The sequence below is a fragment of the Bufo bufo genome, chromosome 2, assembly GCF_905171765.1.
Source record: "Bufo bufo chromosome 2, aBufBuf1.1, whole genome shotgun sequence".
In the NCBI taxonomy this organism is placed as follows: Eukaryota; Metazoa; Chordata; class Amphibia; order Anura; family Bufonidae; genus Bufo; species Bufo bufo.
In genome coordinates, this window is record NC_053390.1 from 371,525,108 (window position 1) to 371,545,636 (window position 20,529).

At 40.3% G+C, this 20,529-nt stretch overlaps 1 protein-coding gene across 4 annotated transcripts in view; it reads right to left on the reverse strand.

Annotated features, from left to right (window-relative positions):
- The window catches only part of NFIB (nuclear factor I B), a 246,934-nt gene that overhangs the window by 65,255 nt on the left and 161,150 nt on the right, over positions 1-20,529 (reverse strand). For 3 of the 4 annotated variants that reach the window (XM_040417163.1, XM_040417162.1, XM_040417165.1), the window contains exon 7: positions 329-418. The exons of the other annotated variant lie outside the window; for it this stretch is intronic. In XM_040417163.1, coding sequence (XP_040273097.1) covers positions 329-418 — 90 coding nt within the window. The remainder of the gene's footprint in view (positions 1-328; positions 419-20,529) is intronic. 4 annotated transcript variants of the gene reach the window in all.

The window sequence follows — 20,529 nt, forward strand, 5'->3', positions numbered from 1 at the left end:
ATGCCAAGTTAGGCTACGCTCACACAAGTTCTAGTCTTGCTATGAAAACTGAAAAAACTTTGACAGAACCCCATAATAAGCTTATGAGCTTCTTCAGACCCACTGAACGACAGGTCCAATAAATCCGTATAGCTGCCATTATGAGCACAAGCCATATTGCAGATGTGGACAAAGTCTTAATTATACTATTGCCCTTTTACACCATTTTGTGGTGAATACTGTCATCTGCATTTTTTCACGTGCACCTGGCATCATGTTTTCACATGTTATTTTAAATGGATGAGCCTTGAGTCGTCTTTAAAATAAACTTAACTTGCCAAGTTCTCACCTTCCATTTTCATCTTAAGCCAGCAACAGTCAGAAGCCTCGACTTCCTCCATTTTCCACTGCTTGTTTCTGGTTGACTGGCCTGTAAACGCTGTATGTGACGTTACAAAAAATGAATGGGGCTTAATGACTTTTTCATATGATACTCTAATGTAAAAAATGTTCAAATGTCTTCACAACTGTTGTGCCTGGTACCCATAAAAAAAAACAGATTTTTGTCCCTATAGGGCCCTCAGGAGATTGTAACAAAATCAAACCACGGTCACCTGACCAAAAACTCCTTTTAGGGGTCCTATCTATATGTTAAAACTTTAACCTTTATTATTTACTTTTAAAACAAAAATACTCAGAGAAGCCAATACTACAAGGTATTTAAAAAATATCAGGTTGCAGTTACGGGCTAAGTCAGTTAATTTATGTCTTTTTTGGGCCGCTGTCGCTCGCTCTACATTCTATTTAAGAGGTGGTTAAACTCATGGATACTCTATGGCCATGTATCACCGCAGTTTAGCAGGTGTGTTTTCAATGGTGAATTGTTTGGTGTCCCTATAGGTCCTAAGTATACAAATTTCTATTATAAATAGATGAGATGTATTCCTATATCCCTATGCAACAGACATCCATCATTCATTCACACATCTCACAAGCTGGGAGATCAGGCAGTTTGCCTCTGAACATTTGCACAATATGTATTGAGCTGGACAATGATTGTGACCCTACTGGTTTTGGATCTTGCCCTATACTCCAACCTGTCTAAAAATTGTGGATTGTCACTACCCCACCGGCGAAACATGTCGGGTGGAGTAGTGACAATCCACAAAATTTAGACAGGCTGCAGTATAGGGCAAGATCCACAACCAATACGGTCACAATCATTGTCCAGCTCAATACATTTTGTGCAAATGTTCAGAGGCAAACTGCCTGATCTCCCAGCTTGTGAGATGTGTGAATTAATGATGGATGTCTGTCGCATAGGGATATAGGAATACATCTGATCTATTTACAATAGAAATTCCTATACATAGGACCTATAGGGACACCAAACAATTCACCATTGAAAACACACCTGCTAACCTGCAGTGATACATGGCCATAGAGTATCCATGAGGTTAACCACCTCTTAAAGGGGTTGTCCAGGTTCTGAGCTGAACCCGGACATCCCTCAGTTTTCACCCCGGCAGCCCCCCTGACATGAGCATCGGAGCAGTTCATGCTCCGATGCTCTCCTTTGCCCTGCGCTAAATTGCGCAGGGCAAAGGCATTTTTAGGAGTTCCGGTGACGTACCGGGGCTCTCCATGGGGCAGACAGGAACCCCGGTGACGTCACCGGCACTGATGGGCGGGATTTATCTCTGCCCTAGCCAGTAAAACGGCTGGGGCAGAGCTAAAGCCCGCCCCTCAGAGCCGGTGACGTCACCGAACACACTGCCGGGCGTTCAGCTCTGAACCCGGACAACCCCTTTAAATAGAATGTAGGGCGAGCAACAGCGGCCCAAATAAGACATACATTAACTGAATTAGCCCGTAACTGCATCCTGATATTTTTAAATTACCTTGTAGTATTGGTTTCTCTGAGTATTTTCATTTTAAAAGTAAATAATAAAAGTTAAAGTTTTAACATATACATAGGACCCCTAAAAGGAGTTTTTGGTCAGGTGACCATGGTTTGATTTTTGGTACCCATAAATGTATATATAAATATAATATTCATTTAACGTTATTACACCAGAGCTGAAGATATGGTAAGTTGATCAGTATTGTAAGGGTCTATAAACGTGGCATTTGCACTGAATATTTGGAATATCTGACATGAGATACATATGTCAGGTGTATTTCTCCATGTATATGTCAAATGGCAACCTCAAACACAATGTGAATAGAGCCTTACATGGTATTTATAGAAACCGAGTCAGTGAGTAAGTGATTACAATCTATGTACATCTCTGTTAAAGATATTGGTGCTACACAGGTACCAGGTAATCAATCAATAGGTTCATAGTTCCTTACTACCTTGCATACGTTCAATTGTTAAATACCATGGACACCTGTTCAGAGCCATTCATTTCACTGATTTACATGTATCACGAGGTAAAAAAATGTAATAGACTTAAACATTAAACATTTTCTTCTGTTTGCCTTCTGCAGCTGCTGTGAAAGCTGTTCTATATTAAATGCATCAGAGAGTTTGTCTCCCAATTCCAAGACTAAGTTGATTTATGCCTAAATCAAAGTTGAATTTTGTTTAGCGAAGGTCGGAGATGGGCTGGAGAATGAGCAGGTAGACAAGGTCTCTGATTGATATATCACAGAACAGCATTCTGCAACTGCTATGCACTGTGAAACATGGAAGCAGCAGAAGCCAAATCAAGCAAAATGTGTAATAAAAGTCTATTACTAAAATGATTTTTAGCCTAAAATACATGTAAATGAATAACAATGGATCTGAAGGTATTCATAGCCTGTAAGTGTATATATCAACAAACTATAATTACATTAGGACTTTAGAAGGCTTCAGCCATCCCCAAAAATCTAAGCTATAAATATAGACAGTGTATTTCTAATATGTACTTCCTGGGTTTACTTGTAAAATATAATGCAAAACAAATCTGTGTACAATAGAGTTGGCACCATTTCAGGGTTGTTCTAGAGAAACTTGTAAAATCTAGCACTTGTCATGACATTAGGTTAAAATAATCAGTACAAAACCAAAAGAAGAAGATGCTTACACATTTCAGACTAAGGCCTAGTTAACACTTCGGTGATTTGGTCACATTTTTGTCAATGATTTTTATCAGTTATTGTGAGCCAAAACCAGATGGGGGTCAAAAATAGAACAAGTGAAAATCTTTTCTTCATACCCCATCTCTGTGTAGGCTCCACTTCTGGTTTTGGTTAAACATTTCAGATGGAAATCACTGAGCAAACACTGACTAAATGACTAAAGTATAAAATAGGTCTAAAGACACGCGTAGACAATCATTCAAAAAAATCTTAAAATCGAGCAAAGGTGATCAGTTATAGAGTAGTGTAAAAGCTTTGATCGATCAAATAACAAGGGATAATTGTTTAGTATATTTGTTCCTGCAATCGCTGATGTAGACACCTAAATCACGGTTCATCGTCCAGAATTCCACAAGTGAAAACAGGTATCGTACTTTACAGCACAGATACGCCACTCATATCATGTTAATTACCACAGCCAAAAGTACATGCGCAAACAACATAAGGCTGTGGATTCGAAATTTGTTTGGGCCTTCCAGTCTTCTACTATTGGTCAAATTGAAGTGGGAGGAAACACTTTGAAGGTTGGTTTTTAATTAGAAAACAGGCTTCGGTTATACATAAGTAATTCCTGAAACCCTCTTGGTTGTTTTCTCTTATTTCTTGCTAATCTCTTTTCAGAGAGCCACTTTCTACCAAATCCTTCTCCTTCGTTTTTGTCAATTTTCCTCAAGCGCCATGACTATAACATAATCCAATATTTCCCAATACCACCCAATAGTCAATTATCTTTTAGTGTAGATGCAACTGTTTACCTGAGAAACGATCTATTACACAATCACACTCACACATTTTTACACAATACTCCATGCATCTAGAAGGTTTCCGTTTGAATGTTAATGACTCGAATAACGACTCGTTCATCGTTCAATCAAATCATTTATCCTCTTGTGTAAAGGGTGCTTAAGTAAGTGGTCCTCAGGGATAGCCTATTAGATTATGCATCTTGCTGCTATCAGTTTTGTGCTCATGATGTTAACCTACTAAAGTTAATTGTTTTACTGTAAAGACAAGTGCTAAATGTCCCATGTTTCTTCAGAGCAATGCTATTGCCAATGGCCTATGCGGTGTCCTGAGTCTGCTCTTCCTCCACTCCTTTGTCTGTGATAGGATATGTGCTCTGAATTGTCTGCAGTGAGCGGATAAACACTTTACTTTCACCCTGAGGATGCTTATGTGATGTGCTTGAAAGGGCCATATAGTATACAACACAATATGTAATACAGTAGCATCAGAACAAAGGTCAAATGGTCAACATACGATATACAGTGGATATAAAAAGTCCACTGTATATAAAAAGTCCATTTTAACAGGGGTGTGTGAGCTCTACCCCTGTTAAAATGTCAAGTTTCTCTTCTGTAAAAAAAAAAAAAAACCTTAAACTAATACTTTGTTGAAGCACCTTTTGATTTTATTACAGCACTCAGTCTTTTTGGGTATGAGTCTATCAGCATGGCACATTTTGACTTGGCAACATCCTGTGCACAGCCCTCTTCAGATCACCCCACAGATTTTCAATCGGATTCAGGTCTGGGCTCTGGCTGGGTCATTCCAAAACTTTATTCTTCTTCTGATGAAGCCATTTATTTGTCGATTTGGATGTATGCTTTGGGTCGTTGTCATGCTGAAAGATAAAGTTCCTCTTCATGTTCAGCTTTCTAGCAGAAGCCTGAAGTTTTTGTGCCAATATTGACGGATATTTGGAACTGTTCATAATTCCCTCTAGCTTAACTAAGGCCCCAGTTCCAGCTGAAGAAAAATAGCCGCAATGCATGATGCTGCCACCACCATGCTTCACTGTGGGTATGGTGTTCTTTTAGTGATGTGCAGTGTTGTTTTTGTGTCAAACATATCTTTTGGAATTATGGCCAAAAAGTTCAACCTTGGTTTCATCAGACCATAACACCTTTTCCCACATGCTTTTGGGAGACTTCAGATGTGTTTTTGCAAAATGTAGCCTGGCTTGGATGTTTTTCTTTGTAAGAAAAGGCTTTCGTCTTGCCACTCTACCCCATAGCCCAGACATATGAAGAATACGGGAGATTGTTGTCACATGTACCACACAGCCAGTACTTTCCAGATATTTCTGCAGCTCCTTTAATGTTGCTGTAGGCCTCTTGGTAGCCTCCCAGACCAGTTTTCTTCTCGTCTTTTCATCAATTTTGGAGGGACGCCCAGTTCTTGGTAATGTCACTATTGTGCCATATTTTCTCCACTTGATGATGACTGTCTTCACTGTGTTCCATGGTATATCTAATGCCTTGGAAATTCTTTTGTACCCTTCTCCTGACTGATACCTTTTAACGATGCTTTGAAAGCTCTCTGTGGACCATGGCTTTTGCTGTGGGATGCGACTAAGAAAATTTCAGTAAAGACCAACTAGAGCAGCTGAACTTTATTTGGGGTTAATCAGAGGCACTTTAAATGATGGCAGGTGTATGCTGACTCCTATTTAACATGATTTTGAATGTGATTGCTTAAAGAGGACCTTTCACCGATTATTACACTATGAACTAACTATACAGACATGTAGAACGGCACCCGGGGATCTCACTGCACTTACTATTATCCCCGGGCGCCGCTCCGTTCTCCTGCTATGCCCTCCGGTATCTCCGCTCACTAAGTTATAGTAGGCGGAGATTCCAGTCCCTAAGTTATGGTAGGCGGAGTCTGCCCTTGTTCTGCTCTAGCGCTGGCCAATCACAGCGCAGAGCTCACAGCCTGGGAGGTTATTTTCTCCCAGGCTGTGAGCTCTGCAATGCGATTGGCCAGCACTACAGCAGAACAAGGGCAGACTCCGCCTACCATAACTTAGGGAACAGAGATACCGTAGGGCATAGCGGGAGAACGGAGCAGCGCCCGGGGATAATAGTAAGTGTAGGGAGATCCCCGGGCGCCGCTCTACATGTCTGTATAGTTAGTTCATAGAGTAATAATCGGTGAAAGGTCCTCTTTAATTCTGAACACAGCTACATCCCCAGTTATAAGAGGGTTTGCACACTTATGCAAGCACATTAATTTATTTTTGCTTTCTTCCCTCCACCTAAAAGAATTCAGTTTGTTTTTCAATTGAGTGGTACAGTTTATAGGTAACATTAAAGGTGGAAAAAGTTCTGAAATGATTTATCTTTGTCTAATTTTTTTACTGCACAGAAACCTGACATTTTAACAGGGGTGTGTAGACTTTTTATATCCACTGTATATACAAGGGAATAAAACATTCTGTAGATTCAATAAAATATAATAATAGCATTAGCATCTGTAGCAACTAAATGACTGGATAAAATCTTAAGCAAAAACTCTACCCGTCACAATGACATACCCAGATTTCTAAGTGAGGGTGTGTAGTCAGTATCTGTTGTACACTCTACCAGCTTTGTTAGATAACCCTGGGACGGACTGGGAGCTTAAAATGTCCATGGAAAAAAATCTAAAAGTGGCCCCATGTTGTAGGTGGGTCCAAACTGACAGATAACAGGGACAATATAAGTAGGCAACACCATTATAGGTAGGTAGAAACAGCAATACTATGGTGGAGCACAAAATACTTCCCCAGTAGACCCAAATATACAGTGCAGATCAAAATACTGAAGCATCATTCAACTCTATCACCATTCAGAGGATGGCAATCCAGTTAAATGCCGGAGGCATATGGCCAGTCCGCCCCTGGAATAACATGACCTCTTTATGTTACCATCATGAGTGTCATTTACAAATTAACTTCAGTAAACCAAGTGAGCTCCTGCTCTCCAAATTCAAGCAATGAAAGAAAAAACTTCTGTTTTATATTGGATTAAAAACAAATATAGCCAATGTGAAGATAAATCTACAAGTTGTATACTATTGAGATGCATTTCTGAGCTAGCATTACCAGTATACAGTACAATTGTGCGTGACCATCCTTGGGCCATGTAAGTCTGAAGACCATAGACATGTTAATATTAATGAAAATGATCTCCTGACATAAAGCTGTATTTGTAGACAAGGCAAAGGGAAACTGGTGTGAGTCTCTGCATGTAATGACAGCTTGCACAAATGGAATGCCAGATGCCTATCTGTTTGACTCAGCCTGGGGCAACTCAGATGGACTCTGATGTGCTAAAAACGCTGCAGGGGGAAAAGTGTGAGGGAACGTGTTTTACGGAAGCTCCTAATTAAACTGCATACTCTTCCAAGAGGACCTTTGGAAACACCAATAAGACATGCTTTTGGGCAATATCCTCATCAAAGCGATAAAGAAAAGTCCCTCTTCCCCTGCCTGTAGCAGTCAGCCAGACCTGGTAGCTCTCTCGATAAAAATCACATGGTCAGACAAGTGCCTCTAGCCACCTGTTAGGGGGTGATCTGGGGGCAAGTTCAAACATCCACTTTAACACCTGCTTCCTGTAGATACCTGCTTTGCTTCCTGCACACAGACAGCCATATGTTCACTCTGCTGCTGTTTACTGAGGTTGCAGTTTTTAAATGGATTTTAGCACAAGCATTCTAGAAAAGCTAAAAGGAAAGAAAAAGTACATTCACACCTAGGAATATGTAATGAAATTAAAGTGAGAGTGCCTGGCTCTGCCACAGCATCCAGATTAATAAGAATGTTTGTTTTACAGTTCAGACTGTCATTAGTGGCTTATCAGATTTAGACATGATATTCCAGATCTAGAGATTGTCGTACCAAATGCTGTAGAGGCAATTTGACAATGGTGAAAATTGCCAGCATCTGTGGGCTTTAAATAAAATATACTAATAATAATAATGAATGTTTACATACTATACTAAATCAACTATTCGTGGAAATACAAGAAGGGAGGTAAACTCATTTTTATGCAAATCAAGCAGATGGTAATTAAATCAAGATTTGTACCTTTATTTAATAAAAAAAAAAAGTTCATGCTCTAGAATATTTTCTAGGAAAAAACATGTACAATATATGTAAAAAAAACATTTCATCCCAGCTTCCAAATCTACTTTAGAGTGTATGAGAGATAATGAGGTTGAATTCCTGTATCTAAAGACATGATTAAAATAGTTATTCATCCATATGACAAGGCATATGGGATTGATCCTGTAACAGTTGCTGAATGATGTCATTTCAACCACAAGTAATTAACCGTCAGAATGAAAAATAAGATAAGTTTGCTTAGTTCCCCCTGTCAAACGGTCATTTGAAACTAATGTTACAAGGTGTGGAGTAAGGGCTGTAGTTTTGAGCAGTGCGAGCATTGATGAATGATAACACATCCTTAGGCGCTGATTTTCACTGGCCTGATTGCACAGGCCATAGCAAACTTAATGTGGGAGGAATAATAGTTACTGCAGTCATTCCTCCCTCAGTCAGTTCTGTTGATAATTGGCAGCACATCCCTGATTACACATTGAGAGATGCTGCCGAAAATAAAATGAAAGATACCCTTCAGCTGACAAACAAGCGTTGGCTCGTACACCAGCTGACCGCCTGTTCGATTATATGGGATAGTTATTAATAATTAGCGGTCCTATGAATGCTTGTTCCTAATAATTGGCCCGAAAATTGGGCTGCCTAATAGGGCACTAACCCCAGTATTTGAGTTAAAGGGGCTGTCCCACCTCAGATATTGGTGGTATATCGCTAGGATAGATGCAGGACCCACCTCTGGGACCCAGTCCTACCCACAAAAAGGGACTCCAAAGTGAACGGAGGGCAGAGACCCGTGTGTGGCAACCCCCAATTAATTTCTATGGAAATTCTGAAAATAGTTGAGTGGAGATTCAGCTATTTACATCAGTTCCATAGAGGTGTACGGAGCGGTGGCCGTGCTTGGGCTGTGTGCTCTCCATTCACTTGTATAGGAGTACTGAAAATAACCATGTGCACTCGGTCGACTAAGTCGACAGCATGCTGTGCATGTGCGGTGTGCTCTCCTACACTTTTGGGGATCCATTCTGGAGATAGGTGTGGGACCCAGTGGTGGAACACACCTATCAGATACTGGTGGTGAAGATAAAACTCCTTTAACAATTTACTTTAAGGAGAACTAGGCAACTAACTTGAAGCCTCTGTGGACAACTTTAACCCAATACGATAAATATTCCCCTGAGTTTATTTAAAATTTTTGATCTTATGTCCTGTTATCAATATGATGCAATATCATTGCAGTGTCCACTATTACTATGACACTTCTCAAAGGTTTTGCCATTATTCTTTTTCTCTGATCTCTGTTCACATCTGCACACTGGTCTCTGCAAAAACATCATGACACAGCTTTGGATCTGTCACATGAAGGTCAATAGCAGTGGTCAATGTAACCCACTGCTTTATCACGTGGTTCTTTGGTTCTGTCAATGTTTCAGTCATTTTGACAGAATTAAGGATGAACCAGAATAAATAAAAACAATCTTTCGTGTTCCCACACAATTTGTGAACCTATTTTCTGATGACATAGTTATTTTGGTGGTATGTGTCAAAGTAGCATCCAAATATGCCAAGAACCTAAGTTTCCCAGCATAAAATTGCCCAGAGCATCACACTGAATCTCAAATGTTTGCCTTCTTCACAATACCTGATGCCATCTCTTTCCAAGTTAAGCCACACACATGCACCAGCCGTCCACATGAAGTTCATGAAAACATGATTCATCAGACCAGGCCACCATTGCGACACAGTCTAGTCCTCATCCTATTGTAGGTGTTTTCAGAGGTGGTTAGAGGTCGGCATGTCACTTTGATTGTTCTGCAGCTAGAGGCCAAGGTGCAGTAAACTGTGATGCCCTCTGTGTACTGACACCTTTCTAACAGCAGTTTTTTTTATTTTGTGGGATCAGATTAGACAATCAAGCCTTTGGCAGATTACAAAGACGAATTGCGAAGGGAAAGGAGAGAAGAAGTTATGCTACACACTTTCCCAGCAAACTTGTAGTTATTCTGTGCACTTTATATTCTGTTGACACAACTGAAGACTTACAACTTGATGTTGGTGTAAGTAAAATCAGCAGGAACATGTCTGACCATGGAGACTTTTGAACATAACAATCTGGGCTAGATATATAAATTATGTTTAAGACGGCAAAAAGTACAATATAAAAAGAGAAAACTTATGAGTAATATGGCAGCAAGGGCTTCCATATGTCAGTAAAAGTAAATGTTATAACACTAAAGCATTTGAAATGCAGCTATTGTTAATAATTCAATTTTCCCCAATGACTCATGGGTTCATGTTAAAGAGGACCTTTCACTTGGAAAAACAATGTGAACTAAGTATGCTGACATATAGAGCGGCGCCCGGGGATCTCACTGCACTTACTATTATCCCTGGGCGCCGCTCCGTTCTCCCGTTATGCCCTCCGGTACCTTTGCTCTTTAAGTTATAGTAGGCGGTGTCTTCCCTTGTCCTGTGGGCGTCTCCTTCTCCTAGGCTGCAGCGCTGGCCAATCGCAGCGCACAGCTCACAGCCTGGGAGGTTTTTTTCTCCCAGGCTGTGAGCTGTGCGCTGCGATTGGCCAGCGCTACAGCCTAGGAGAAGGAGACGCCCACAGGACAAGGGAAGACACCGCCTACTATAACTTAAAGAGCAAAGGTACCGGAGGGCATAACGGGAGAACGGAGCGGCGCCCTGGGTAATAGTAAGTGCAGTGAGATCCCCGGGCGCCGCTCTATATGTCAGCATACTTAGTTCACATTGTTTTTACAAGTGAAAGGTCCTCTTTAAGGCAAAAATGTTCTCAACATTAAATAAATGTATATATAGAATTATGTAGAAGTGCTCTTCTTCTCTGCACTGCAGGTGTGGAAAGGCCCCAAAGTATTGGAGGTAAAGTTTTCCACCTCTTGCCTCTGCAGTGTGAGCCTTGGGGCAGCAGCTGTGATGCACACTTTGGGGGTAATTTATTATCCAGAAATATGCCTAAATCTGCAACTTTTCTCCTCTCACGCCACTAAAAAAGTGGGTGTGGCATGGGCAAGGAAGTGGATAGACAGTGGACTGACGTATAAAACAATGGTCTTAATAAATGACCCCCTTTATTCGTTCATTTTATTTGAGGTTATGCTGTAGGTGTCACTGATACATAATTGTTCCTAACCCAAATGCTATTTTAAAGAAGACAGTTTTATGCATTGGTAAGATTGTAAAGATCCCCAATCTTTAGGCATACTGCATCTGTGGACATCTTTACTATGATGCAAAAATGTCTTCAGCATCTGTCTGATATGAGCAAGCTGAAATAAACTTGTGTCTCTGCGACAATTTTCTGTAAAGCAAATGTATTATTTCTGTATAAATCCCATTATAAATAACCTTCCAAATGCATGAGAGTTTTTCATATTAAGTTCCAGACACAAGCAGGCAAGAGGTCTGTATGTGCTGGGATTTGTGGTGCTACAACGCATAAACACCACTGCTTGCTTCAATCTGATGTTAACTAAACGTGACCAGTGAAAGGGCTTTTCCGATCTTTTAGACTAACCACATAGTTTCCATTTGTAGTCGTTTGGCATCTAAGAGGATGTTTTTCTATTCTGAATGTAATACTTTAACCAAGAGATGAGTGGGCTGATTTATTGAGTGCCACAAGACCAAAGGCAAGCAATCCTTAGAGACACACATAGTCTAAAAATTTATCACAAGTGACTAACAAGAACTTATTGGAATATTAAAACCAAACACGTTTTAGACTATACAAAGTTCAACTCCCAGAGTTTTATAATAGGCATACTGTTTAAGAGCCTCTTCCGGATAATAAATAACAAAACTACTCAATCTATTCTTTTCAAACTTGTCTCTATTTGGAGAAGACAGGCATTAAACACAGGTATAGTTTACCAAGTGTTCCATCATTCCTTAGGGGGTTGTCCGAGTTCAGAGCTGAAGCTGGACATATCCCATCTTCACCCCCCCGGCCTCCCTGATATTTGCATCAGAGCATTTCATGCTCTGATGCTCTCGTTTGCCCTGCACTGAATTCCCCTGCATGGAAAAGGCATTTTTTGGAGATCCGGTAACGCACGGGCTCTCCATGGCGACTGCTAGGCGGAGGCTTCCGCTCAGTAGTGAGCCCGGTGACGTCACTGGAACTAATAGGTGGGCTTTAGCGCTGCCCTAGCCTCCACCTAGCAGTGTGCCAATGTAAACGATAAAACCCTTGCCCTGCACAATCTAGCAAAGATGGAAAACCTAAGAATCCTCCAGCTCATGAATACAAAATTCCTGCAAATACATGGCGTTATACTGTACAGCTGATAGAAGTGCATAGAGCAAATAACAAACACTATTCACAATTCCTCCTTTCTCTAACACTCCATATTTCAGTTTTTTATCTTAAAACTGCACTGATATGAACGCACCAAGTTCTATTGTTGGATGTAAAGAAAAAAAGTAAAAAGTAATGTTAACATCCATGTCGTGGCTTCTAATGATCTACTGGATTTGTCGTATTATGGATATAAATGGACCCTGATCAATCATATTATCATATTATAATACGGTGAACAGTAGCATCCAGCGTAATATATCTAAGAATTTAAGCAAATGTATGTAAAAGCACAGAAGAGGAAAACGAGAGGTAGGGATGAGGTGGAGCTAGGAATTTTGAAGTAAAAAAGGTTTTCAATGGGGCTCTAATTTTTTGGACTGTAACGTTTCTCCTCATTAAAGTTTTCTGAGTTTGGCAGATAAGAAAATGCACTAACAAAAGAGACAGGCACAGGCCAGCAGCCATTCTGTCTAATTTATTCAATGAACTTCTTTCTAGATTTTGTCAGGCATTCCAATCTATAAGCAGGATGATCATGCTAATAGCTTAAAAAGTCAATTACAATTGATTTGTTAATGCAATGGAGTAAAAGTACCTCTTTGCTTTACAGACTTAGCTGAGTTTATCTAATTAGAGAAAATGCAGTAAATCGGAACTTAGAAGGCAGCAAATGCTGAGGCCAACTTATAGAAGCTATTTAAAACTTTCATTGTAAAAAACATTTTGAAATGATGCATGTAGAAATCAGGGGTTCAAAAGGGGATTATGGCCCAAAGGGAGGCCAACTCTTTATATAACCTATATTCATTACTTCTTTGAATGGAAATTAATTGTGCTGTGGCTTTACCAGTTTTATGTAAATTAACCTGACAGCAGTTTGGATCTTTCATAAGTGCTGAAACTGTATAGATGAAAGGGAGATTGGTGCAGTCATACAGGTTGTATGACTGATAAATCAATGTCTTTATCTCCTGTGGCACAACCACAAGTCCTTTCATGTTCAGTGCCCTGGATCCTCAGCACTAAAAACTTCCCAGCACCTCTCCTCTTTTGATTGACAGCTTTGATTGACAAATGAAGAGACCACTACACCTGTCACTCAGAGCATATGGGTCCAATTGTAGGCCAATGAGTAATGGCCTTTGCAAAGAGATGTGGGAACAAACTTGGAATCCTGCGAACAAGCTTCAGGATACAAACTGAACACTCAATTAACATAATTTGTGCCAATAATCTGAAATTAACCCTTCAATTAGTTCTTCTCTGGGATCCCTCTCCATTCTCCCATCCAAACTCAAACAGAGTACATCCTATATTAATGGTTGCTAAACTACTAAGCACAAAACCTTAAAGCTCCCCTGAACTCCTATCCAGCCTCTTGGTGGGAAAAAGTAAATTGACTCTATGACAGGACAAATAGATAGCTTGGAAGTAAGAAATCTAAGAAAATTCCTGGAAATGTGGGATCCCTTGATTGGATACAAAGAAACCTAGCCCAAAAACCACATACCCAAACATAAACAAAAACATAGGCAAGCTTAACCCCTTCATGCCCAGCGCCTTACATGTACAGCGCTGAACGAGTGTTTAAAGATAGCACCCGCTCCTGCCCGCTGCGGGCGCCATAGCCGCGGGTGGCCACCTGCTTCTTTTAGCAGACAACCGCAGCTCCTGTCCTCAACAGGCAGTAATGCCAATCGCGGACATTTAACCCCTCAGATGCCAAACCTGACCACTGCATCTGAGCGCGCTGAAACCGAAGTTGCGCACTTTCGGTGGTGCTCCGGCTCCCCTGTGTGGCGATCAGAGGAGCCCGAGCGTGTATGCAGCAGCCCCCGTCTTTATGAATGACAGGAGGCTGCTGCATAGTATTTCCTATGGAGCCCTTGCCTGCGAAAACGCCCATAGTATAAAAATCAAAAAATATATTCCCCATACGGCGAACATAAAAACGAAAAAAAGCGCTCAAAAGGCTGATTCGCCGTTTTTGATCGCTTCATTTTCTGCAATTTTTTTTTATAAAAAGTGATCAAAAAGTCATACACACCCCAGAATGGTATCAATGAAAAGTTCAGATCGCCCTGCAAAAAATGAGCCCCCATACAGCTCCGTACACATAATTATAAAAAGGTTATAGCTGTCAAAATATGGCAACCAAAAAAATAAAACAGATTTTTTCCCACTTTCATTTTTTTTTTATCACTATCAAAACGCAAGAAAAACTATACATATAAGGTATAGCTGGATTCGTACTGACCTATACAATAAAAGTAACTGGTCAGTTTTATCGCACATCGAACGTCGTAAATAAAAAAACCTGGAAAACCGTGGTGGAATTGCTTTTTTTTTGCAATTTCACCCAATTTGGAATTTTTTTCCCACTTCCCACTACATCATATGCATTATTAAATGGTGGCGTTGGAAAGTACAACTTGTCCCGCAAAAAAAAGCTCTCATATGGCTATGTGAACATACATAAAAAAGTTTGGCTCTGGGAAGGCAGGAAGCGCAAAACAAAAACCCAAAAAATAAAATAAACCCCGGGCTTGAAAGGGTTAATGGCTATGTATAACTTCAGAGGCAATTTTTGTTTAAGATTGCATTTTACTCATTTTTGGCTAAAAATTGTATTTTCAATTGGCCTTTATTAAAAGTATTGTGCCATTCCACCACAAAGGGTTAACTGTTTTTCTAACTGTGACTGATACTCTCTTTTTGTGCCGTCATCTAATTTCCGTTATCTCTAAACTACTAAGAGGTCATAAACATTTATTTAAAAGGGTTTTTCCATCTCAGACATTGTCTGATAGGTGTGGGTCCCACCTCTGAGATCCGCAGCTAGACCAAGAATGGAGCCCCGGAAGTTGTGAAGGGCACAGTACGCATGTGCCACCCTCCAATCATTTCTATGGGGCCGCTGAAAATAGCCGAGCGCTGGCTCAGCTATTTCCATTGGCCCTGTAGAAATGAAGGAGAGAGGGGGCTGCGCAAGTGCGGTGCGCTCCCATTTACTACTATGGGGAGAGTGCTTGGTGGTGGAAGCCCCGGGTCCTCTGGCCACCACCTTCCCCGCTCTGTTCTCGGTGTAGGTGCGGGTCCCAGAAGTGGGACCCGCACCTATCAGACAATGGGGACATATTCTAGAGATATGCCCCCATTGTCTCAGATGGGAATATCCCTTTAAGCCACATTCTTATCAGTAAAATAAGGATTGAGCTTTAATGAGCGTTTATAATGTCAAAGAGCAGAGATAAGGAGTCCGTCTGCTCCTTAGATGACGGAAAAGACAGAACATCCACAGGGTGCTTCTAGAGCATTTCAGCTATGTACAGAAAAAAAGGATTTCCTATTTTTAATAAAGACCAATTGGAAAAAAAAAAATTTGCTCAAAATAGCCTTTAAATATCTTTAAGCTTTTGAATATCGTTTATATTTCCATTACTCAGTCTTGGTGCAGTCTCAATCTCTATTGAATTTGTTCCTCCTATTGTTTGTACATTGTCAACTTCTTTATGCTAAGATGTATGTTACACTATTTTGTCTGGTAAAATGCTGATCCCCATGACAGAAACCCCATAGACCCAATAATAGTCAAAGTGGGCATTTGGTACATTTGTGTCTGCTATGCAATGGTTTTGCGGTTCCATTATTTACATCATTCTGCTCCTTAACCACTTCCCATCTGGGCCCTTTGCCCCCTTCCTGACCAGGCCAAATTTTGCAAAACTGACATATCTCACATTATGTGGTAATAACTTTGGAACACCTTTATTTATCCAAGTCATTCAGAGATTGTTTTCTCGTGACACATTGTACTTCATGATAGTCATAAATTTGAGTCAAAATATTTCACCTTTATTTATGAAAAAATCCCAAATTTACCCAAAAATTTGAAAAATTCGCAATTTTCTAAATTTCAATTTCTCTGCTTTCAAAACAGAAAGTGATACCTCATAAAATAGTTATTATTTAACATTTCCCATATGTCTACTTTATGTTGGCATCATTTTGGAAATGTCATTTTATTTTTTTAGGACGTTAGAAGGCTTAGAAGTTTAGAAGCAATTCTTCAAATTTGTAAGAAAATTGCCAAAACCCACTTTATAAGGACCAGTTCAGGTCTGAAGTCACTTTGTGGGGCCTACATAGTGGATACCCCCATAAATGACCCCATTGTAGAAACTACACCCCTCAAGGTATTCAAAACCGATTTTACAAACTTTGTTAACCCTTTAGGCGTTCCACAAGAATTAAAGGAAAATGGAGATCAAATTTTTAAATTTCACTTTTTTGGCAGATTTTCCATTTTAATCAATTTTTTTCTTTAACACATCGATGGTTAACAGCCAAACAAAACTCAATATTTATTACCCAGATTCTGCGGTTTATAGAAACACCCCACATGTGGTCGTAAACTGCTGTATGGGCACACGGCAGGGCGCAGAAGGAAAGGAACTCCACATGGTTTTTAGATGCCATGTCCCATTTGAAGCCCCCTGATGCACCCTTACAGTAGAAACTCCCAAGAAGTGACCCCATTTTGGAAACTAGGGGATAAGGTGCCAGTTTTATTAGTACTATTTTTGGGTACATATGATTTTTTGATCATTCATTATAACACTTTATGGGGCAAGGTGACCAAAAAATTGGTTGTTTTAGCACAGTTTCTATTTATTTATTTTTACAGCGTTCACCTGAGGGGTTCAGTCAAGTGACATTTTTATAGAGCAGATTGTTACGGACGTGGCGATACCTAATATGTATACTTTTTCTCATTTATTAAAGTTTTACACAATAATAGCATTTTTGAAACCAAAAAATTATGTTTTAATGTGTCCATGTTCTGAGAGCTATAGTTTTTTTATTTTTTGAGAGATTTTCTTATGTAGGGGCTCATTTTTTGCGGGATGAGGTGACGGTTTTATTGGTACTATTTTGTGGGACATACGCGTTTTTGATCACTTGGTGTTGCACCTTTTGTGATGCAAGGTGACAAAAATTGCTTGTTTTGACACAGTTTTTTTTTTTTTTTTTTTTTACGGTGTTCACCCGAGGGGTTAGGTCATGTGATATTTTTATAGAGCTGGTTTTTACGGACGCGGCAATACCTAATATGTATACTTTTTTTTATTTGTTTCACTTTAACACAATAATAGCATTTTTGAAACCAAAAAAATGATGTTTTAGTGTCTCCATGTTCTAAGAGCTATAGTTTTTTTATTTTTTGAGAGATTTTCTTATGTAGGGGCTCATTTTTTGCGGGATGAGGTGACGGTTTTATTGGTACCATTTTGTGGGACATACGCGTTTTTGATCACTTGGTGTTGCACCTTTTGTGATGCAAGGTGACAAAAATTGCTTGTTTTGACACAGTTTTCTTTATTTATTTTTTACGGTGTTCACCCGAGGGGTTAGGTCATGTGATATTTTTATAGAGCTGGTTTTTACGGACGCGGCAATACTAAATATGTCTATTTTATTTTATTTTTTCTATTTTTTTTTTTTTTTTTATTCCTTACTTGGGATTTTTTTTTTTTTTTACATGTGAACCTTTTTTTTATTTTATTTTTTCAACACTTTATTTTATTTCTATTTTATTTTACACTTTTCGTCCCCCATAAGGTCATACAAGACCTCTGGGGGACATTTACTTCACTTTTTTTTTATTTTTTCACTGTTGATTTCTCCTGTAACTGGGGCTGAGATAGTAGCCCCAGTTACAGGACAAATGCACCCCTATAGAGGCTGTACAGCAGCAATCCTGCGCTGTACAGCCTCACAGCAGGGCTGATCGAGGTCTCTGAGAGACCTCACACAGCCCCTGCACTCTCCGGTCCCGGCGGTCACATGACCGCCGGGCCGGAACAGGAAGCGCACAGCGCTTCCTGCTCTGCAGACACAGCGCTCGGTGAGCGCTGTGTCTGCAGCGATCGTGAAGGCAGGGACACCTGGGCACTGTCCCTGCCTTATCTCTGGGTTGCCCTGCTGTCACTGACAGCGGGCAACCCGATCAGCAGCTGCACGATTAGCGTGCAGCTGCTATTTCTGACAGGACGTTTTAAAACGTGCTGTCAGAAATAGACGTCCACCCATAGGACGTTTATATCCTATGGGCGGACGTGAGGCGGTTAAAAAAGCAGAACAATAGAAATAAGAATGTGGATGTGAATGTATCCTTAATGAGAATCTGTCATCGTATTTCACAGTAAAAACTACTTACCTTTTTAAATAGATCTCTTAGATCTGATGTGGTTGGTGTACTTACTTTGAAAATCCATGTAATAATGATGATTAAACAGCTAATGAGAGCTCGTGACTTCAAGTGTATTCATAATCTAAAATAAATATTTGTCAGTCTAGCCTAACTGACAAGCTTCTTTCAGTGTACCTCCTCCCCTGCTGTTAAAATCTTTGCCTAGTACAAGCTGCAGACTCCCTGACTCTGCAGTAAAAGAAAGCAGCAGATAGAGTTACAAGATGTAAGTTCACACGGAAACTGATGCTATACAGTCTTCTGCAGAAGCAGGGCACCTGTACCTTGTATTGAGCAATGTGAGATTCCAGCAACAAGAGAGGAAGGGGGTGCACTGAATGCAGCTTATCAGTTAGGCTAGGCAGGAGATGAATTTAGTTTTTTACTATACTGTACTTATGAGCTCTCTTTTAGCCTATGACTCATAAAGTGCAATTTTAAATATCAGAAAGGATTGTACAGCCATTCTGACATGGATTTACAAAGTAAGTATGTCCGTTTCATCAGCTGTAAACAATCTAATTAATAATATATGCAATTTCTAATGTGAAATCTAATTGCCATAAGTTATAAACATATTATACTATGTTGCTTGAAAGCTTGTGAACCATCATAATTTTCTATACTTCTGCATAAATGTGACCTAAAAATATATATATTTTCCCCATAAGTTCTAAAAGTAGATAAGGATAACTAAATCAAACAAATGAATCAAAATTATTAGACTTGGTCATTTATTTGTTGAGGAAAAGGATCCAATATCACGTGTCTGTAAATAGCAAAAGTATGTGAACCTTTAGGATTAGTAGATAAATTAAAGGTGAAATAAGAGTAAGGTTTTTTTTAATCAATGTGTTATTCAAAGTTAACCAAAGTTAACCTATGACCAACTAAAGGTCTTTCACACATTAGCTAATATTAATGTTCATTATTCCACCTTCAGGAGGACACTGAACAACAATGGTGTTCATGGCAGGATTGCAAAGTGAAAGACTGCTTTCCTAAAAGAACATTGCTCATTCTACTCAAGATCACCTGGACAAGCCAGGATGCTATTGGAACTAGGGCTGAAACGATTTATCGATTAAATCGATGAAATCGAGGCAAAAAAATCTTCGATACAGTTTCCCTGCATCGAGGAATCGTTTGAATCACATGACCACGGAGCGGGAGTGAAATGAAGCTTCTCACTCACCGCTTAGTGGCCTCTTGAGTCCTGACTCGGCACCGCACTGCAGAGCCTTGCGTACACACATCGCCAGCGCGCTGGCTGACGATGTGTGTGACATCAGGTCCCAGTGCATGCTGGGATGAAGACGCGTCTCCCGCGGACTCCATGTGCCAGCGCACGCCGCACTGCTATTAAAGGTAAGTATAAAGTTAGCAGCACCAGCGGCGGGCCTGGGGAGAAACGAGGCAATGTGAATTGGCAATGGCATGTTATTGGCGGCAGGGTGGGGGAGATGGGTTAATTGGGGCACCAGGCTGTGATTTGGCATGTATAAAGAGATATGAGAGGGAGGTGGGGGGATGGAGAGGGGTTAATGGAGGCACCTGTGATTTGGCATGTATAAAGTTATTGGCGGGGGGGGGCGGATAGGGGTTGGGGGCACCTGTGATTTAGCAATGGCATGTAAACTGGAGGGGTTAATCAGGGCACTTGTGATTTGGCATATATAAAGTTATTGGTTTGGAGAGGGGTTAATGGGGCACCTGTGATTTGGCATATATAAAGTTATTGGTTTGGAGAGGGGTTAATGGGGGCACCTGTGATTTGGCATGTATAAAGTTATTGGTTTGGAGAGGGGTTAATGGGGGCACCTGTGATTTGGCATGTATAAAGTTATTGGGTTGGAGAGGGGTTAATGGGGGCACCTGTGATTTGGCATGGGGGGGCTGATCTGGGGTAGTGGGGGACATGGTGGATGGCATGGAGGAAGGGGGACA